Source organism: Notothenia rossii, assembly GCF_949606895.1.
Source record: "Notothenia rossii genome assembly, chromosome: 6".
NCBI lineage: Eukaryota > Metazoa > Chordata > Actinopteri > Perciformes > Nototheniidae > Notothenia > Notothenia rossii.
The window spans coordinates 71,112,387-71,135,269 of NC_136909.1; the positions used below are offsets into that span (position 1 = coordinate 71,112,387).

Here is a 22,883-nt window from a genome sequence, read left to right on the forward strand (position 1 = left end):
AAGCAATTTTAAAGAAGGCAATCAGCAAAGTACTGAAAAGCAATGATTCTGAGGTTGGCGTTTGATTCTTTCTATAATGAGTTATTAAATATAATTATGTTGATTTGCATTAAATATTAAAAACTGAAAAGTTCTGTCCTTCAGGTCACATGATGAGTCGAAGTGACTTACCTGCTCTTTTCAAATGGAATAGAAAGAACACATTTTTTGATTTTGTTGCAAAATGGCCACCATGAAAAGTAACAACCACAGAAGAATCTCTCAGGTAATAAAAACCGAAGGCTGAAAAGTGTTTCGCATTACGTTTGGCCTTGCAGTCCCCGTGCAAATTCTGGATTTGGTCAGTGATTGATGAGAAAAATTAAGGGGTAATAGCCTTTCAAAGTGAGAAAACGAAGATATAAGCTGCAAGTCTGGTGGTTTGGAACATGGTTTCTTTCAGAGCTTTGGTAAGCATGTGTAGCTTTCTTACAAAATGTTTTAACGTTCCGTAATTGGAGGTGAAGGTTGAAGCGACAAGGGAAATCTACTGGAGGAAATTAAATTATAGCGTTTTAGAAGTAAGAGAAGTGAGGGCAATTCTCAAGAGCTTATTTGGGTTTTGGATTGAATCTGTTACACATAGAATAGGGTATTTCAAACAGTGTTGAATATCAGCTTTCATCGTGGTTACTCTCTATAAACTAATACTTAAGAGGCCATAGTGTGCTACCAGATTCAAGATTATTTCTTCACATTTGTTAAACCATCTTTGTTTGTTGATTGCCTTAACATAAACAATCACCATTAGCATTATTATGAATGTAATGAAACGTATGCTGCCACAGAGCAATGGACACACAGATGATTTAGCATTTGTGTTTTGATCTGCATTGGTTAGGGTTATATGGTTATAACGGACATGTTGTTAGTGCTGCCCCATTAACTCTGATTAGTGCACTATTATCATTGTGCAGTTTTCTTCTCCTAAATTATGTATTTAGGTGTTTGCGTTTTTTATGCATGCAGATCCTCGCGCAAAGAAACATATTTTATAATTAACACCAATTTATCACATACTGTAATCTTTTTTTCACTCGGCATGATGGCTGTGAAATGAACTAATATGCAATCCCTTATCACTCTTCATGTGTTAGGAGGAAAATGGCCACATAAGCATTGTCTCTGCATATCTAACTATAGTATATTTGCATATCTGCAGAGCAGTTTAACACCATTCTGATAAAGTATTCTCTGTATTAAAGTGTTTTGCATGCAATGTTTACATTATTTAGCTGACTTTATTATCAAGATGTCACACTGTGGTGAATGCCTGTTATTTTTCATACTTCTCCCAGTCATCCTGATGGAGGCACTCGAGGGCTTTTACTATATCTCTTAAATGACAGCATCAATTTGTATGGTACTATTTCAAATAATGAAACATTTTGATTTTAAACAACAAAACCAGGCCAGTGTAAGCATGTTGTTGGTTATGAAAAGCTGTAATTATCATTAACTATTAGGAGAAATTACCTTGAGTAATGCTCCCATGTCTCCAACAATTGGCAGGGCAGTCTGTCAAATAAAGAAGGAGAAAATAAATGCATGAAACATTGAAAAGAAATTCAGCTGTTTGTTTGGTGGAACTACATCTACTAAATTGGTCAACACGTCAATCTGTTAGAACATCTTAAATGCCTTTAAGGAATGTCACTTTGCCACAAAGTCCTGTTTCAGTTTGTCATTTTCATTTTTTATCTGCAACGCTTGAGGAAACAGTTTAATCATTTTATTGCTGGAACGTGTCTTCAAAATATTGTTGTCCTCTGGAGCTGAGAAAAGCATTTTGATTTGCAGCCAGTGTATTTTTGAAAAAAAGTAAGCGGACAATAAATGGGTATCATGGGTGTTTACGGTGGATGAATTCAAAATACTTTAAAATACTAAAATTACAAGGCTTTGAAGCAGCAGCAAAACACTCCTCCAGCTTTCAGATATATGGTTATTGTTGCTTACTTGAAACATAAAAAGGCGAGGAAGAGATGAGAACATGTGCTAGCAACAGGGGGCTGCCAATTTGTCGTAAACTGCATAATTTTCTTGAGACTGATGTTGGTTAGTGAACAGCAGGATGAGCTGCTAATTATCTTCAAACTGGAGCTGCATTGTGAATAGTGACTTTGAATTGTAGCTCAGTAGTTCTCACTGCAGATCACTGATGCTGCAGAAGGAGATTTGTTTCCACTTACTGGTTCACCTGGGGGTCCAGCAGGGCCGGGGGGGCCTGGCCTACCAGGGGAGCCCTTTAATTGAGACAAAGAAAGGAGTCAACAATCCTCCTAGCTATGACATCAAGTGCACACGCACAGCTGTAGCTCTGCTCCCATGCCAGTTGGTGGGGATTTGTGTCCTGGAGCTGTGATACATCACACGTGACATAACTTTTATCCGCTCATATGTGAGGGGGGTGAATAAGAGTGGAAGGACTGATTTATCCCACTTACCTCTCTACCTGGAACTCCAGGAAGGCCAGATAAACCTTGGAGTCCACGAAGGCCCTGAGAAAAACCCCAGACATTGTCAATCTTGCTTTATAGAACCAGATAACAACTATAACCAGTGCAGTGTTATTTGTATTGTAAAATCATTGAAACTCTGCAGGCGCCACAGCATTAACAAGCTGAAAATCATATTGTTTGTGTTATGGATTCACAGAGTTTTCCACATACCTCAATTCCCGGCTTTCCAGAAGATCCCATGAGGCCCTAAGAACACATCACACATCTTGTTAACACTATCTGCCCTGTAGCACCCAGGATCCAATAAAGGAATTGTGTTAGACACCTTCTGCTCTATTGATTCTCTGTCTCGAACAATCCTTCATTCCAAAAATGAAAGAAGACTCACTCACAATCAAACCTATGTGAGGTTCAAACTAACGGTGCAGAGAACATATGACGAAAGCAGAAGGCAACACGGCTCTACCTCCCAGTATTGACCAGAGTTTTCATCTCAGACTGTATTTAATGAACATTGATCTCGGTATACAAAAACGATCTCTCTCGGTAAATGTCTGAGAATCTCAAGGTAAGATAGCTTGAACTGTGCTGAATGTGGGAGACACAGGTCCGACGACATCATACTCACAGGTGAACCTATGATAGTCTCTCCAGGTTCGCCTTTGTCTCCATGTTCTCCGGACAATCCTGGGACACCTCTCTCACCCTGAGACAAATACAAGGGAGCAGACAGTGATAAAGGATCCAGAAGTCATGGAGAGCTGCAGCGCTGCATGATCATAAACTATTCAAACTCTGTCCAAAGTCATATCCATTTATGTTTCACCTTCAGCATCTTCAACAGAAAGAAACATGACTGTATCCAAGGCCATGACATGATCATGTTAATTATGTATAAGATTTCTCTGTCTTGGGATACACAGTATGTTTACATGTATTTGAAACTTAGGATCTCTTGAGTACATTATTTTACAAGCCTGCTTGAAAACTCAATATGATATCATCAAAAAAAGTTTGAGATCTTTACAAATATAACAGTAAATATATAGTACATAAAGTAGGCTGGCTTTTTGGTTTTGTGAAAATTAATTGTAGTTGAGACCTAAATATGTAGATGAAAGTAATAGCTAAACAGTGAACATAAATGCTAAAAGTAATGGATAAAACACCCAATTCAACCACCTCGTGTGATGGGACAAAAGCGATCACCACCAAACTACCTAAACATTGACAAATACAAAGTCAATGAAACATTACTGTAGGCTAAAAATCTCAGCTCAGAGTTAGTTATAATCTCGTATATCTCTGTTTTGCTTCCTACAGCACATATGGCGATAAGCAGTATCTGTAGCTGTGTTTATAGGTCTCACTCTCAGAGATCCAAGAGAGAGATTTTCAGGGATTATCACCTTGTTTGTAATTTTGCAAATGCAAGGTGTTTAATCCGTGGGCGACAGGCTCTATCACCATTCTGTCCCCTCTTTGGGCTTTGGAAAGTGAGACCATGAGGCCATTTTAAATTAAACATATTTCAATTTTCAACCAGCTTCAACTAGTCGACACCTGTGCAACTGAACAATGTTGGGCTCCCATTTATGTAACCAGCACCCGGGGCTCCGGATTTAAGATGCCTGTGATATTTTTGTGTCATCCAGCAGAGCTTTACAGGCAAGGGAGGCCAAACATCATTTATGTGTTCTTACTAGCAACAAAGCGGTAGAAGATGTACTTTTAGATGAAAGTCGTTGAGACTAACTTGAAAAAACATCCAATTTAAAATAAATTCAGAGGAAGATAATGGATGGTGTCCTTAGTGCTTGAGTATATTTGAAAAGGCTGTTGGGTAGAGTCTGACAATAAACCACTGACATTAACTGTATCTGAACATATTAGTGTTTGACTTCTATCTTACTATCTGCAGAAGTTAACATTGTAAGCAGTTAAGATTTAGGTAGTGTTAGTAAGGCTTCACCACCAAAGTGCTTCCTACCTTGGGCCCGCGAGACCCTCTGCTTAGAGACAACCCATCGCCCTGAAAAACAACAGGAAGAAGACATCAGAATAGATATTCACTGCACCTTCATCAGCTATTCACTTTGAGACCCGAGGTGCAACCCACAAAAAGCTGCTCCAGTGCTGTGAGTGAGTTTAAACAGTAATATGAAATCTGTATGAGGGCTACGCTCCACACTGTGAGCAGTCTGAACACAGTGTTGCATTGTGAGCTCCTGTTCTGCTGTTTACAACACATCGTTTCTGTTTACAGAGCCAAACTGATAATGCTATACCACAGAGAAAACCTTGATTGGAATCAGGGCTACTGTAAGCATTATTTACTGTATACAGTTCGGATGAGACATTGATTTCTGTGGTCAGCATGTATTAGTGTTTCAAGTCCTACATTGCACAATGTAAATTAGCCGTGGAGAAGTTGGAACTATCACAGCAGTTCTCCAGTTTCAGGGTGAAATGTACCAATTCCTTCAGAAAGTTTGGGAAGTGGAGAACTTTTTGAGACTGATACTATGATCTTAAGACTGCATTTTCTCTTTGTTCCAGTTCCACTAGACATTATGCACTTACACTGCACTGAAAAAACCCTTTATATCACAACTTCAGAATAGAGGAAGAATGCTAATGTATGCAAATAAAAAAAGTCAAACACAACAAAGACCAAATTGCTCATTGTTAATTTGAAGGCAAATTCATTAAAGTGATGTTACCTTCTTGAGCGTGCTGACTCATTAAAGTACCCCAGACCATCAGCAATGAGAAGTGTTTATTGCTTTTTTTCTATTTGCTTTGTCTTATATACAAAGACCATAAAATGTTAAGAATCCCATCTGCCCAGGAAGTCAGTTTTAAATGATAAACTGTTGTATTTGTTCAGTTTTTGAACTAATAAACGACAGGAGGTCATTGGCATGCTGTAAAAATGTCCTCCTTGAACCTTCACACATGTTATTGCCCTCTTCTCCAATCCAGCTCCAATGTCCACAGTGCTGGATTACATTAAAGAGGTTTGAATACTTCTGTCTGAACGCATCTTTCCCTTATTACTCCGCTCAAGTGAACTCACTAGCCCTTGCTTGATGAGTACCTCTGAAGTCCGGCTTAATGTTGTCTTCAGCGTTTACACACACACACACACACAAACAAACATGATTGTTTAAAGCCATAGAGCACTTGCCAGTGATTGAGGAGTGCAAGCGTCCTCAACTAGGACTGACGCTGAGGTTTTGGGGACATTATAATGAACATTTCTATATGCAAAGCCGTGTCCATAAAAGAGAGTGCTTCAACAGCAATAAGCTCCAAAGTGGGAGGATAGGTGATTACCCAGGCTGGGGTTATCCGGTGGTGGATTACCTAATGGCATTGCATCTCACTAATGTCATAGCAGCTATACAGCTAGAGGAGCTAGTTTATTCTACTCTGTCTGCTAATGTCTAGCTGTTTGCAAATGATCTTGGTTTTTTGATTTTCTGTTGGGTTGTTGTTTTACGGTTTTACACTTTTGCCTCCTGAGACTCGAAGGCTGAACGCAACAAGGTCAGAAGACATTCAGTTTTTTAAACTTGACATGGTACCCACCATATACCCTCCTCCAGGCTCCCCCTTAGGGCCTGGAAGCCCCGTCAGTGCACCAGAGTCCCCCTACAAACAGAAAGACAGTATTGAGCTAAGCATATTCTGAATTACACACAGGGAGCTGAACAATGAAGAGTCTGGTGGGTGTAGCCATGGAACACGCCATTTAGCAGAATGATGTCGCACATGAATGGATACATTATCACTGTTTGTTACAGGGGACAGCGTTTGGCACTGCATGGAGCCTAACAAAACCATCAAGTTCGTAGAGTAGAAATTGCTGTCCACAAGACCAAATTAGCAACGTCTGCTTTCTGTTTCCCGCCTCAAAAAGTGAACTAGACATATTACCACTAATGCCTTAGTGTCTTGTCTTTTAGCAATGTTAGCAGTCAGTTGTTCATCCAATTCTGGTCTAGTCTTAAATGGATTGCAATACATTTTGTATACATATTTAAAGTCTCCCTGAGGAGGAATTCTACAGACTTTGGTTATACTTTGACTTTTTAGCAGCAGTGAGGTCAAAATGTCAACTTGTCCAATACTTCAATACTACCAATAAACTGCTAGAACAGCTGAAGGCATTCCCATCAGCCTCAGCTGTACTAAACTACAACACTGAACATGGTTAACATTGTCTTTTATTTATTGTCACCGTAAGCATGTTAGCATGCTGCCATTAGCATTGAGTTTAAAACACCACTGTGCCTAAGAGAAGAACAAAGCCTGTTAGACATATTTCTGTTATGCTTTCAGGCTAAGTTATGGTCTCCTGGCTCCAGCTTCATATTTAGCGTACAGACATTGTTTGCTTTTCCATATTTATTTATAGACTACCACAAGAATGTTCACTACAGCAGAGATGGCACCGAAGATGTGAATTACTGGAGGAGGGGGAAGAACTTTAGGATTCATCTCTCTGCCCTTGAGTGAACCAGAGTGAGTTTTATTTTGACAAGTGACAATCCCCATATGCATGTCAATTGCACACTATCTCTATCAGCATAGTATTTTAAACACATCTTACTGAAATAATTAAGGTCTGTACATAATATTATAAATAATAAACAGTAGTTTGAGGCATTAGTTGCCAAAAGTGACATGATTGAGAATGGCAGGCGTGGCGTAATTTGAAAGGTGTATTAAAACATTGTCACACATGCTCACCCTGTGATAAAGGATCTTAGCTACATATTTTTCTTTTCAAGGGGGGAACTTGATTTGAAGTTTACCTACCTTTTCTCCTTTCAGGCCATCTTTACCAGACACCCCGGACTCCCCTGACGAGCCCTGTAAATAGTGGGGAAAAGAGACACATCTATCACCAGGCCTTCATCTACTCTCACACATTTATCTCCTCCTCCTCACTGCTTCAGCGGGCTGCCGTGTTCCAACATAATTTCCCTTAGCCAGGATTTATGAAATGCCTCTTTTCCCTCCCTGCTTTTGAGTAAAGACAGATGCTCATTACGGAAGCAGGTGTGGAGAACAGATTGAGCCTCTGCCTCCGTTCCTGGCATAAAGCAGTTAGATTTGCCTCTTTCCACTAATTAATTCTTAAATTTGATTACTGATCGTCTGTGTAAAAATTCTGGACTTCTCTCCCGACTTCCTCTCTGTCTCTGCCTGTTGAGGTTTATCTGTTTATCTCTATCTTTCACTTTGGCAGGCTGAGTTAGAGAGAAGAGGATATGGCAAGGCGACAGATAAGGCAATGAAAGAAAGAAAAGGTTGACATGAAGTGCTCGGTGTGTCGAGAGCCAATATACTTACTGCCTCGCCCGGGAGTCCTGGGAGTCCAGACAGGCCTAGCTTGCCCTGGCAAAACACAGAGGAAAACCAATACTTAGAGATATATTCTCCTTTTGTTTGGTGAGAAAATTGCCTGGCCTCTCAAATGTTACATCCCAGTCAGCTACAATGTGGACACGACTTTCAAGAGTATTTTAATAAGCAGTGTTGTTTAAGTGTCCCCCATGCCACCTTTTTAATAAACCATGGAAAGTTTCATGGGAATTACTGTGCTGTATGCAGAGGATATCGTCATTACTGGGCGGCGGTAAGTTTTCTCACATGCATGTGTTTTGAAATACACACTTATACCCCGTTATGCTTATAAAGATAAGCTTTTTAAGGGCAATCGCCTTTACAACTCATTATCTCTTAACGAACTAAAAAAGTCACATATTACCATGGTAACTGAGCTTATGTTGAACAATAATAACTGAGTTAGAGGGAACACAAGAATCGGTACCAGGCAGCTTTCTATGCCTAGCTTTTGATGATTTAGATAAGAAAGATATTTGCATTATTATGTTCAAAGCAAATTCTAGCGTCCTTAATTGAAAAAGTTCTTAATTTGATGTATTTTGATGAGTTGGTGTACTTGTGGAAACTAAGCGTTGTTAAAAATGTAATATATAATCATTTGTTGGCATTCATCTTCATTTTACACTCGCGCATATCCCATTATCTTGGACAAACGAGTGCCAAAAAAGGATGCATGGGATGTTTACATTTCCCCCCAGTTCTATTTATGACCTCCACTTAGGGTGCCCTCATCTCACTGTTGTTTATGTTCAGCAGGATTTCTATTCTTCTCCATTTTACCTACTGTAAGTGGCACAGCCGACATTGAGATAAATACAAAGTCTCACCTCTGGCCCCTGGTCTCCTTTAAGCCCCGGTGGACCGACGTTTCCCTGTCACAGGAACAACAAAGTGTGAGTGAGATCCAATTTTAGGGAAGGGCGGTACAATGGAGGGGAAAAAACATCAGGCCTGTCACAGTAAAATATCTGAATTCAAGATATAAAAGTTTGGTGAGGCATACAGGTCAACAAGAAGGAGTAAAGGTCCACTTCAGTCGCAAGTGGAGGATAATTACTGTGGTGTGTCGCTACAAATGCTAGTCTTTCAGACAGGTGTTCAAAAGCAACAAAATGGATATATATATTATCTCTGGTGTGTTGTGCTGTTGTCGAGCTCAGGGCTCACTGTATGTCCAAGAAATAAGATTTTCTGCAATAAAAAAGATCAACAATATATAAACTCCTCAAAGACGTCCACTGTTGTGACATCGCGGAGGGCACCACATAGTGATACTCAATGGACTTAAAGGACTTCTCTGCCTTATTCTATTGGAGGTGGGTATTGATTCTCAAGTTCTAGTGAAAGCTCGAAGTCTTCAACAATTTACCTTGAAGCCTTGTGGCCCTTGAGCTCCTCTCTCCCCCTGTCGAAAGTAAAGGAGATAGACAACCATCATTTCTCAAGATGTGCAAAAAGAAAATTGTTAAGTAAGTCTTTTTGCTCGCTGGGGTAAGGCAAAAAAAGAAAAGGACCTTCATGAAGTTATCTTTTATATTGTGTGAAGGTGGAGAAAAGTTTCCTTCGTTAAGTTTGCTTCTCTGTTCTAATAATGTGAATACAATGAAAGCAGTAACTTTTTAAATTACCTCTAAGGTAAAGCATTATTGTGCTTTTTCCTTTATACTGCACCACTTACATGGTAAACATGAGTTCTTCCTTTTGTCTAAAATTAAGTAATTATTCAATCATTTGCAAATTGTAATATCTATTTGTTCTTTCTATTCAAGTTGTCTTTCTATGCAAGGAGCCTTATGTTGTTTGGTCGATAGCTGAATCAGTGGCCTTTGTAATCCGAGTGATTTAAGTAGATGCATTTGTTGTTTTTAACTCATCTGCACAGCAGGTGATGTTCAATTGTTCCTTCAAAATGAAATGTCAACTTATTTTGTTGATTTAATAAAATAAACTGGGAAAAAGCATCTGCTGTGGTGTCAAATGCTGAAAAAAAATGAATAAAATGATTTGTCAATAAATAACATAGTTCAACAAGTTCGATATATCTTCAAGACACCCAAATCATCAGCGTATATATATATATTTGTCTTTCGGTTCTGCTAACAGGTCAATTATTTCGGATGAAAGCTAGACACTTTGACATATAGGGAGTTTCAGGCAGATCTTTGCATATGGATTTAGATTTTGGAACTCTCTCATCATTTCTATAAGAGATTGTGAAAAACGATGTACCATGTTCTTCATTTGTTTTGTTTTTAAATGATAATTCTTCATTGAAATATGAGTATGGATGGTTTGCCTGACAGCAGCCCTTTGTTGGTGTTAATCTATAAACATGTTTAATAAAATCAATACACATCTTATCACAAAATGTTGGATACACTGAAACTCTATAATGAGATTTGTATGATTCAATTGTATAGAAAATATCAAAGAGGGATATATTTACCTGATCCCCCTTTTCCTTTTTCTCCTCCTTCATTTCATCCTTAAAAAAAAGAAAAAACAAACCAATTCAGATTCCGACTGTAAAGGGACCGCAGGGAAATACCAACATGTGTTCTGATACAAAAAGCTGCTCACAGTTGCAGAGAGCATTCTTAATCCGTGAGCTGTCATCACCTAGAAGTAATGAAAAAGACACAGCGTTACCTACACTGTGATCCACCGATCTCCATTCAAGTAAAAGCTGTTGATTTCTTGTAAAAATACTCAACAAAAGTCAAAGTGATTGCAAATGTATAATAAAACGATAGATAGACTAGCTAAGAATGTGGAATCTAAAGCCACGGGGCAGAGGCTATTATAACAAAATGAAATGCATTGGAACGGTAAAAGGTCAAGAGGTACCAGCTGAGGCAGACTGACACCTAGTACTATAACATGTGAATAGGAGCCATTTCTAAATGTAATCCAAAACAAAAAAGTTTTTCCACAAAACCTCTTTACCCTTATATCATTCTGTATACTGATTAATATGAAATTCCGAATCCTGGTGTTAATTTCACAGCAGATCAAAATATATTCTAATAGATCTTGATCAAATTATATTCCAAGTTTAAAAACATCCAGGTCTCACTGAGGACTCATTTCTGTTCAATGGCAAAATACTGACCACACTGGACACAACTGCATTTCTGCTATCTAGTGTTCTTGTCCACAAAATTGAAAAAGGAAGTTGTCTCTAAACGGCTGTTTTAAAAATGGCCATCTTCATCTTTTTTTAAAGCACGCCCACACCAGGAAGTGGTAGAATAGTACTGAGAAAAAAATGTGTTACAGTTAAACTGTTCACAATGGAAATATGTTAATAGCAGGTGGCATAGACACCTCTAGATACAATCTGGGTTTGATGGACACTGAAATGTTGGTGTAAACTGCAAAAAAGGTTTCAAATGTGAGGCCGGTGATTGAAGTCCATTGTATTAAAAAACTGAGCAAAGCAATTTAGAGAGCAAATCTAATTATCCATCTTCATTACAATCTATAATTATCAGAACTCATTTACATCTAAATCTCCTCAGGCCCTTTGCGTTTGGTTAACCACATGTTTCACCACCATGTGCAGTTATAACCAGTTCAGTCTTGGGTCGTTTAGGCATAATAATAAAAGAAGTGAGAGAAGCAATGATCATACTGAAATACATCCAAATGTTGGTGCTGGAAAAATAGAGTCTGCATGCTAGATAATGCTCCATTGAAAATATATTTAATGAATCACACCAATCACGTTTTGAACGCCAAACTTCTTCTCCAGACACATTGGTGCCCTCGTGTCATGTTTTCCTTTGTCCATCTGTGCTGGTGCCCTTGTTTTAGGACTAATGTGTGCCAGTGAGCCCTTTGAGAGTGTTACTGTGATTAAGAGCTACACAAATAAACTTGACACGAAGCCCTCCTTCCGCAGCAATAGTCAAAATAACCTTCAGTAAGGTCCTGAATCCCTGAGTGCCCCAGCGGACTGACTGCATTATCACTCAACCTTCAACCTGCAGTCACTCACAAAAACAGCTGCTGACAGTTTTTTCTTGCCTCCGATTCTAAAGCCAGTTCCATCAGTATGAGACCAGATAAGACACTTCTGCCAGAGCCTTTCGCCAGAGAAGTGAAATATGCATCGAACATTTTAATCAAAATAACTTGGAAAAACAGATTCACTTGACTAGATTATAAAACATATTGTAAAGCAACCCTGGCAGCAATAAAAACAGGACAATCTCGGAGATGAAAAGAGCGTTTTGCCACTTTAAGGATGTTGGGGGAGGGGGTGGCTGTGCATGGCTGTAAGCCCGCCGCTCCTCCCCGTCACTAATAAACAGAGGCACAAGAAGGTTTATGAAGGGAGGGTAATGATCCAAACCCTCGCTTCTGCTGTGTAAGGGAAATCAATGCTTAACTGCCAAAATGATCTGCCACGGGGAAGCAGAGAGCACAGACAGAGACTGGTACTAAATATTCAAACAGCCTCATTTATCAAATGACTAATGTTTCCTCCTCTGCCATAGTACTGTATACATCTCCTATATCCTGGGTGGTCCATACCTCACCGCACAACAACGAACACCACTGAGTATTTACGTTTTGATGGAACTTTTCTTTATCTTGCTTCCCCAGTTGAAGTGAAATTTAGGGAAAAAAGAGAGATGGCTATTCCAAAATAATTGCAAAGCAAAAACCTCAATGTTTTTGAACAGCCATTAAAACCGCCCACGTTGATATCTATTCTTATTAGGGGAGCAGACTTTTTGTTTGGTAGACAGAAACCAATGAAATCAGTGGAGGGTGAGTGATATTTGTTCGCAGTATAATTAAGTTGTCACATTTCCATATGAATTGCTTGCTAACAAGCAACGAGAATGAGAATAAGAATGAAAGCCATCAAAGTTTGTTTCCCGGCTCATGTGTGAAGCCTTCGGAGGCTCAGTAGGCAGGAAGTATTTTGAATAAAAATCCATTAGGACAGAGTCATATAAATGTCAAACCCCTGACTATGTGACATGTGAGATCAAACTAAATGTTTTTATTTGACACCAATTATACTTTCATTTCTATTTTATTTTAAAAAGGTGTCATAGTTGCAAGTGTAACATTACAGATCTTTCACTGATTTGTCACAGTTTGTTTTTGCTGAAAATGTCTGAGCAAGTGTCACCTTCAGCATCAGACACACCACATGACATCAGGGCTTCTTTTTTTATGAGTTCTCTACTGAAAGCAGCACTGGTGACTTCCAAGATGAATCTTTTTACTATCTACAATTATGGACATTATAAACAGGTCATATCCTGATGGCCCTCGTTGATTTTTTTTCAAGCAAAATATTAGCATATCAGTTGGCGATGGCTAGTGCAAATGTGTTCATTTGATACAAGAGAGGAGAAGGAAATTATCGTTCAAAGCTTTCAGTGAATGGGTATAGCTATGTTGTGTATATTTCTTTGCTGTGTGCATTGCATAGACTCCCTGGGAGCTTGCTGCCAAAAATATCAGTAAGTTCATTACCTAAAAAGAAGTTCTTCCTGGGTGAAATTCTACACAACTATAATCTCATCTGCCTTAAAACGACTGCCCATGTTGCATGCATTTTATCAATACCAATCTCCCGTTTTTGAAGATGGGGGAATATAGGATTTTTTTTAGAACTCAATTCAAGATAGAGAGGAAATCTGCAGGTAAGTCAAATAATGGGAATTGGTTACAAGGTGACATGGCTCCAGGTGTGAGGAGTGACAGCATAAACACAGCACTGCTATTGCTTTGAGCTCCCCCTTCAAATTGTAGAATGTGAAACACACCATGATGCACAGATGCATTTTTCTTGTTTTTATTTGCAGAGAACAAAGCGCTAATATTACAAAATAGATTTTTGGGACAGCCATGTAACATAGTTTGGTGTGTCTTATGACAAAACATACATAACATGTCATACTAACTGACAATGTATGATATTCTGTAAGGTGGGTTTTACAGTGTACTTACAGGACCAGGCGGACCAGGAAGACCAACTTCACCCTGAAAAAGAGCAGACAAATAATATGAATCAGTACATATGTTGTGTAAGAGACTGAAAGACAAAATTAAAAGAAAAAAAGTAACTTGAGAAACTACTTCTGAAAGCTAAATGCCACAAGTGACCTCGAAAACCTTCATCAATAGGTTTTGGAGCAACAATAAAGAAAGCAATAACATGAACAGACTTTTGAAAAATACTGCAAACCTTAAGTGATGTGAAAAGAGCCATTAGATGAGTGGAAAGAAAATATTTCTCAGTAAAGAGCATTTCATGTGCATCATGTGAAATGTACTTATATGTGTGTGTGTGTGTGTGTGTGTGTGTGTGTGTGTGTGTGTGTGTGTGTGTGTGTGTGTGTGTGTGTGTGGGGGGGGTGTGTGTGTGTGTGTGTGTGTGTGTTTGTGTGTGTGTGTGTGTGTGTGTGTGTGTGTGTGTGTGTGTGTGTGTGTGTGTGTGTGTGTGTGTGTGTGTGTGTGTGTGTGTGTGTGTGTGTGTATAGTGCAACCGCGTTGAACCCTTTTTAATGGGCCTATCGGGTGCTCCAGGGAACGGTGGAGGGTCCTTAATTGTGATGCATTGCATTCAGGAGCCTCCGCTATTCCATTCATAATTTACAAGCTATAACTTCAGCGCTTTTAATGAAACACGGAAAAACACAGCACAACATCTGTGATCATATACAGTACTACAAACAACTAAAAAGCACTTAGAGAATACATGCTGTAACATGCCAGGCCCACACAATCATTCAAAGGTGTCATTTTAATCTTTGATTAAACAATCATAAGATCATAAAAGGATTTTATGCCAAGCTCTAGGGATGTGGCTTGGTCCAATCGTTCGGGTCCAGACTGAAATATCACATCATGACGGATGTCCATGACGTTTGGGGCAGGCATTCGTGGTTCCCAGAGGATGAATCCTGACTTTGGTGAGCCCCTGACTTTTCTTTCGCTTTCACAAGATTGACATATTTGGATTTTCAGCACAATGTCTCAACAAATATGTGTTATGAAATGTGCTACATGTATGCCCTTACCATGAATTATTAGGTATTTGGTGAACCTCTGAATCTTCATTTATAACTCATGGTCTACTTGGCCTATTAGCACAACATTTACATTTACCCAAGATGCATGGTTCCTGTATCTTACCATTTAAACTAATTGTTCATGGTGATACTTGACATATAAACACATCTACATTGAATAAAAGATGCAAAAACCCACACAGGTACACAACATCAACGACAAGTATACTAATTATATTTCATATCTTCGGAGACCATTAGATAATAAGCTGACTTAAAGATGATAACTATCTCAAAAGGTTTAACCTCGTAGGTCTGGTGTATCATACCAATTATATCACTTGGACCTCCACCACCTCTTTCTCTGTTTTTATCTACACTGCCATGACCCCACACACACACACCTACACACACACACCTACACACACACACACACACACACACACACACACACACACACACCCACACCCACACCCACACCCACACACACACACACACACACACACACACACACACACACACACACGCACGCACGCACGCACGCACACACGCACGCACGCACGCACGCACGCACGCACGCACGCACACAAACACACACACACACACGCACGCACGCACACACACACACACACACACACACACACACACACACACACAGTCTCAGTTTCAGGGAGCACAAACAGTGGGCAGTATCATGTATGACACATGACATTGACGTGACTTACCTTTTGTCCTTTCATCTCTCCGGCCCCCTGAGCATCTATCTGACCCTGTGGGAGAAGGCCTTGGTTAATGACTGTGTAACATCACAGCGTTGTAAATGTCACTGCAGGGAAATATGTACAGGGTCTCCTTTCTCCCCTTTCCCCCCCGGGACTGCAGACTCAGCCCCCTCCACCTGTTTGTGCAGAGAGCAGAGCTTTGACAGTGACTGACGGTAAAGGCAGGGCAAAAAGACAGAAAAGCTCAGAGAGTGAAACCTAGGCAAAGGCAGACTTTATAAATGAGTAATCTGGAAAGAAATACAGTATTGTGTCATCTGTAACCCTGATAGGAGAAAGGGAAACTGTGACTTTACGATAGTATAGTGTTGACAGTGTGGCAGGACGATGATAAATACAGGCCCCTGTTGCATTGCAGCATGCTTCCACTTTAAAGTCATTCCCCTGTCTGCCAATAGATGGCACTTGATGACTGCTGGTGAGCTTCCCTCAAAGTGTTTTTAATAGGATTTCTTCCTGTCAGTTATGTGGAGAGTGCTCTAAGTAAACATAACTGTAAAACAAATGTACCTGCACCTTGGCCAAGACACACAGTGAATGATTAATTAAAAAGATTTGTGATGGAACCTTTTTTCATACATACAACTACACAGCGGAAGATCCATCATACAGGATGCATATCCCAACATCTTTCTACCAGCCATATTTACGTTCACAGCATATAATTCACCAAATGCATCTGGAGTAGCAGAAATGCATTATTTCACATCTCTGGACACGCCTGATTAAAGCTCATCTGTTGTGAAATGTGGGGGGGGGCTTTTTCTATCAGCAAACAGAAGTATAGCTTGTTCATTAAAGAGGATTGTTCCTTTGTAGGACACGCGTGCAGATTTCGAGGGAACGCTTTAGATACGACGACATTAAGGAGCATCTGTTTAGCAATCTGAGAAGACAGAGAGACATCTGAGAAAGGTTGCAGCATATTTGCACACTCCTTAGCGGCACCCGGACTCTAACAAACAATAATTGCCTTCCAGTCTCAGCCCCTCCCCCATGCCTTCCACTTGCTAACGGCAGCCACTGTGATACCATTCATTTAATGAGATATAGTCACTGTTTCCTCGTCCAAATTATGAGCCGTTATTAAGTCAGTACAATGCTGCCATGTATGAACAGATGGATTGTCCTATTAATATTTTAGGCGGGGAAGACAGACTATAGGCTAAATTGACTTTGAGCACTAATTGAATTCCGTTCAGCTTTATCAACCACATGGGAACTCGTAGTTTTACCATCATAATCTTATCATGATCTTATCAATTAGATCATTGTTGGCGTGCTATCAGTCAGAGAAGTTTTCCATAACAAGAGCCGCTCACAATGAGTGGAATAAGCTCCCCATTGACATCAGGACAGCAGAAAGCTTACACATCTTCCGGCGCAGACTGAAAACTCATCTCTTTCGACTCCACTTTGAGAAATAAAATGAAAAACAGAAAAAAAAAAAAAAAAAAAAAAAAGCACTTGTATACTAACCAAGCACTTACATACTAACAAAGCACTTACATACTAACAAAGCATTTATATACTAACAAAGACCTGGCTTATCTAAAGCCAGTTGAGTAGCACTTTAAATGTTTTGGCTCTATGAAACCTGATTTACTTATATGATTATGTTTTCTTCAAGGTTGTATCTTCTTGGTCGAATGCACTTATTGTAAGTCGCTTTGGATAAAAGCGTCAGCTAAATGAAATGTAATGTAATGTAATGTAATATCTGTCTTACACTAACTGTAAAACACACGCTATACTGTGCAGAGAAAATGGTTTCCCACTGATTTATGACTCAATGTAAATCTCAATTATTCTTAGCCTGTGATGTGATTTGTTGTAAACATGTGTTCTGGCATAGGCTCACGGCAAACCATTTCTGTCGTTATCATTATTAGATCTCCAAGGAAGATCATTCAAAGTCCATTTATTAGCAGAGGGGCATGTGACAAGTTAATAAACCTTTCAAATGAGATTAACTGCAGCACGGCGAGTATTTATCCAGATTATCACTGTATTTACACAACGAGAAAGCCCAGCGTGCTCAGGACAGGGAACTGGTCCACCTGTGGGTAATATGTTGACTTTGAGGCACCTCGACTCATCTAACTGCAATTAGGCCTGTCTGCATCCCACCTCCTCTCTCCATCAATATCTGCAGTGTGCTGTCAGAGCCCGTTTGAGCCTGTCAGTGGGAGATACAGTTATGGAGATGTGATTCATGAGAGCACAGTCTTCCAGGCACATCATGCACAGTGAGGATCTTTTGTTTTTCTCTTTAAAACATTCACACGCTGCTGAGTGACTGAGAGGGGTAACACAGATGTTACACTGTTTTGTCCAAACTAAGAAATGCAAAAGAAGGAAGAATCCCTGAATTATTTATATTCCTGGAAACTCTTACTTTCCATTCCTCGCTGGATTGTTTAAGTTCCTTTAAATGCAAAGTTATGTATGTTTCGCACGAGCAGATTTCAATGTAAAGTCATACCCTGGGACTCTGAAAAGTTTTCTTGTCGTTAACCTTAAACATGAATGAAAGGGAAGATGTAATGATATGACTGATTAATGGCAAGGGCAAGGCTGGCATGCACTATTTATGTAAGCAATCTTGTTGGTGTGTTTAAACATACAGTAACATCAGCATGAGACAACGCACACTTTTCTTTTGTAATCTAATCATAATGAAACCTTTAATCTAATCTTAATGGGGTGGTGGCTTTGGTCTCCTGCAGGCTTTGCCACCTGCATGTTTTACTAACTTCGTTCCGATATCGCTTTAAAGTTGCAGGTAACAGTGGGCTCACAGGTCTACTTTCTTAAAAATTGGTAAACTTTCCCCCACACTCTTGAACAATATTTGTTGCTATTACATGGAATTGCCTTTACGTGTTTCTTTTATTTACTGCCTTTGTCATTTTTTTAATAAAAGGCCTATGAAAGTGTAAAGTACATTTGAAATATGCTGAACCCCCAATCTCAGAGCTCCTTTCTCCTCTGCCGAGTAAAGGTTTGGGTTTTATGGCTTCATTTTATGATATGAAACTGATTCAGGTGCGATAATAAACTGCAACTCGGCAGCTAATTACAGAAGGCTCATGAAAACTTAATCAAGGTAACCTCTGTTTGTCATTTTATCCTTAAGCTTGTCTTAATAGAGCATGGCAACACGGAGTCATTTTTCATCAAAATGAAACCACTATCCTCTATCCCCACCATCGCCTATGCTTAAGCTACTCCTATCCCATTTGTGTTGAGGTATAATAAATGTATCCTCATAAAGACAACTTTCTTTCTCAAGGTTGGCCAGCTGACACTTCTCCTTCCTCTGGGCAGAGGGAGCAGGAGGAATTCTGTGTCCTGCGCTGACACACCGGCAAACAACGCACCTATACATCAAAGGAACAGCTGCGGTCAGGAGGCTGTCCAGTACACAATAGCTTTCACTCTCTGCATGATCACAAGTGGGCCACTGGAGGCCTGGTGGGTGGATGTTAGTGGTTGCGGGGGGGGGGCGAGTAGCAGCAAAGACAGTAGGAGGGCTGGTAGAGGTCCATGTCTTGGAGTTTTTTACATCGCATATCTCATGTGCCTCTGGTGAGCTACAGCACCCCTGAGATTCATGATAAAAAAAAAAAGTGTTGCAAAAGCACTGTCTGTAATGGCCATCTGTCTGTTTGGAGTATGAGCACTGGGTCACGCTGTGCTGCGCTGCAGGAGGTGTGGGGTGGGAACAGCTATTCAAATTGCACAGTAGATATTGCTGTGATTGACTGAAAGGTGCTATTTCTGACAAGGGCGAACCCATCCTGACTGACACAGAAACCATCAGTCAAGGACAGGGGTCTGGTCACACAGACGTTCGACTTGTCTGGGCCGGTTTCCTGGGACAACTACTTACACACAGCCTGTCTTTATACCGACACAGAGCTCAGATGATTAAACTCCTAGCCTATTTGGGGGACCGCTACAATAAACACTGCTCAGTCATCTTGACAATTCACCCTGGCTGGAAGTGCAGGTGAGGCCCTGTTTATCAAACAGGGAGATGACTCACATCTTTTTTAAATGCCACATGTCAGCACTTTGTTTTAAGACAAACAATGTTTGTGAGTGATACCTTGACACTTGCTCCTTCCGGGGTTCCTAGGGGAGCCTGCAATCAGAAGCAAATGAAACTCCTTTACGCACAAAGAATGGATAAAGAGAATGTAACTGATTAAATCAACACTTGTGAACAGTATTTATATACGTTTTTTTAATTGTTTTTTAGCCACCCTAAGCCTTTCATCACCTCTTCCTAAACTAAGGCTGCATTGAATGCCAATTTTTTTCTCTAATTGAGGTTTTCAAAGGATCTTTTGAATTTGTGTTGTGTTGTGTTTGAGATATGTCTTCATCTCTCTAAAAAACATTGGAAAAATAGATTTTACTTTCATAGGCTTTTGACTCAAACAGCATAGTATTATTAAGAAATAATGCCATTATTATAATTGCCTTATCTTTATCTGCAAGTGTTTAGACAAACCGGGTTTAAACAAAATGAATATTAACATAGCAAAAATGTTTAATGATGAGGTAGCTTTAGACTTTGAATGTCAGCTTTATATATACAGAAGGGTTTAAACTAGCAGGTGTAGCTAAACATATTCAGATTATAGGTGTACAGTATTATAGTTTCCAACCTTTGCACTAATATTATCTCTCATAAGTATGTGACCCCAGCAGTCTATAGATTATCTCTGAGCGCATCTTGCGTGCCTTTCACTGCCTCTCCTGTTGTCGTCAAATGCTAATTTGACTTAAAAATAACCAAGCACTGTCCTGCTGCCAATAGACAAGACCCAGTGATGCCCTGGTGTGTGTTTTGAATAGATGATTTCGCCCCTGAAATCCAACTCAGCAAAACAGGTGACTCATAAATGCCAATACCAGGGGATGGAAGCTAAGCCGGCACATGCTAAGGGTATCATCAGGACATTGCCATTTAGAAATGTCACACCTTCTCCATCCAGTCTTTCTTTTGTCCCATGACTCTGCGTCCTACAGTTTTGAGTTATTAAGGACCCAGGAGATTGAGTCATGCAGGAAAGGTCTAACACTGTATTATACTGAAGATAATTGAACCTTGAGAATAAAGGTGATAGAAAAAAGAACAAAATCTTTCTGGACTTCTGGGGGAAAAAAAGCAAGATAAACCCTTTGTCCTGATCGAGAGTGTAATTAGGGCGATAGTGCAAGAAAATAATTGGACACCCACCTACATGATACCTAAACACTCCTGTTCGTCCTGACTCCAGAGCAGCAAAGAGTCTGACAGGCTGTCTCCTTTAACACATTGTGGTGCTTGTGCCTTGTGGGTCACTACACAAACACACCAAAAGTGTCTGGGACTAGTTTGGACACCTGAGGCACACCATAATTCAACAAGTCAATGGGGCTTTATTAACAGACTTGTCTTACTCATGAATACAAGAATTGGAGGAGCTAACCTGAATACACCCCTTGTGGTTTTATGCTAATAAAACAGCCCGCTTGCAGCAGGGTGGGAAGATTTTGATGAGATCGATACAGCCTTAGCATAGAATTAATGGCCAAAGTTTACTGACAAGTTTGACTATGAAGAGTGTAATTGCCTGTTTAAGCTGGATGTTGTAATGCATGTCTGTAATGATTGACTGCTTTAATATGCTTTTGCAATCCTGATAACTTGCAATTTGGGGAGCCTGTTTCTAGACAGGTATACATTGAAGTAGACATTGGTGATCTCAAATAAATACAGAGTCTAATAAAGTTAAATTGAAATGTTTTTTGAATGGTAGAAAAAGCTAGAAGAGGTGCTGACTGATTAAAGCTAAGTAGGTCATCACTTTTCAACTTCAATCACTGCATCTTTTTCCTTAAAGTAAGATTGACAAATACAAAAAATACAGGTATGTTATATGTAGAAAGAACATGATTCTCCGTTTCCTAAATCAAAAAGTAAGTATGAATGTGTGTCTGTGTTACTATATGACACCTACAGGCAGGCCTCTGACTCCAGGTTCCCCACTCTTTCCTCTCCGTCCCTATGGAAGACACAAGAGGGAAAAAAAAAAAAGATTAAAGATGCAACAACAGGTGTGGCTGGGCATACATGCTGCCAGCAATTAAGGCTAGACAGCAACTCCTGTCGCAGTCTCTAATTTGCTTTTAATTAACAACAAGTAAACAGCTTAATTGCTGCACCCCGTGTGGCCCACTACTCTTTGTTCCCTCCTCTGGTTTACTGCCTCCTTCCCAGCTGTGTGAGTCCCCCGGTGCATCAATCAAGCCAAGGAGCAGATACAAACAGGCCGAGCGAGCCAGCGCTGTCCAGCATTGCGAAACGAGGTCAGAAGGAATCAAAGCCTTTGAGCCATTTTTTGCTTGTTCCAAGGGCTCTTTTTGTGACATTTTGTGAATTGCGAAAAGGCTTCCGTGTCTGAAAGACTACGAGTCTTGAAAAGCTGACATCTTAATGAGATGTAATGCAATCCCGACCCAACCAAAGTTGGTATAATTTTACATCAAGAGGGTTTATGTCCTCGTGAGAAAGAGGATAAAGCTCTATGGATATCCTTACAGCTATCCCATAAACTGGCAGAGCATCACTGGCTCTGTGTTATGAAGAGCGCCTGGAATTAGCTGGCTTTCACACACACGAGACGGATGTAAAATCAACTCAATTAGGAGATGGTAATACTCTGGCCAGTATCAATTCACTGTACGGCTGCGTAATCATCGGCAGAAGCATGAGACAATGCAGATATCTGTAATAGGGCTACACACGATTACCTCTTTTGAATAGGAGTTTCATCATCTGACACAATTGCTATTCTGAAACATTTTATCTCTCTCCTACTGTATGTGTCAGTACGGGTGACACAAAAACACTTCTCTCCTCCGCTGAGTTAGTGGTGGTGCAGATCTGTGGAAGGAAAAGGATCACTGGCTGCCGGAACAAAAGTACACCCCCAAATCTTTCCCTCTGACACCCCGTGTATTCACTCTTTGATTAACTGGGTCGAGTTTGATGTGTGCGTTTGCCTGCAAAAAGAAGACAAAGGGAAGAACTTCACTGTAGGCGAATGCTTTTAATCATCTGTTTGCATACACGCTTGTGC

At 40.0% G+C, this 22,883-nt stretch overlaps 1 protein-coding gene across 4 annotated transcripts in view; it reads right to left on the minus strand.

The window, feature by feature from the left end:
- LOC307045407 (uncharacterized protein) overlaps positions 1-22,883 on the minus strand; it is a 98,884-nt gene that overhangs the window by 22,211 nt on the left and 53,790 nt on the right. For 3 of the 4 annotated variants that reach the window (XM_079691067.1, XM_079691065.1, XM_079691068.1), the window contains 17 exons: positions 21,762-21,806; positions 19,859-19,894; positions 15,688-15,732; positions 13,899-13,931; positions 10,503-10,541; positions 10,369-10,407; positions 9,292-9,327; positions 8,750-8,794; positions 7,866-7,910; positions 7,329-7,382; positions 6,096-6,158; positions 4,492-4,533; positions 3,130-3,207; positions 2,712-2,747; positions 2,487-2,540; positions 2,232-2,285; positions 1,516-1,557 (listed from right to left, as the gene is read on the minus strand). In XM_079691067.1, coding sequence (XP_079547193.1) covers positions 1,516-1,557; positions 2,232-2,285; positions 2,487-2,540; positions 2,712-2,747; positions 3,130-3,207; positions 4,492-4,533; positions 6,096-6,158; positions 7,329-7,382; positions 7,866-7,910; positions 8,750-8,794; positions 9,292-9,327; positions 10,369-10,407; positions 10,503-10,541; positions 13,899-13,931; positions 15,688-15,732; positions 19,859-19,894; positions 21,762-21,806 — 786 coding nt within the window. The remainder of the gene's footprint in view (positions 1-1,515; positions 1,558-2,231; positions 2,286-2,486; positions 2,541-2,711; positions 2,748-3,129; positions 3,208-4,491; positions 4,534-6,095; positions 6,159-7,328; positions 7,383-7,865; positions 7,911-8,749; positions 8,795-9,291; positions 9,328-10,368; positions 10,408-10,502; positions 10,542-13,898; positions 13,932-15,687; positions 15,733-19,858; positions 19,895-21,761; positions 21,807-22,883) is intronic. The other variant, XM_079691066.1, reaches the window with a different exon arrangement.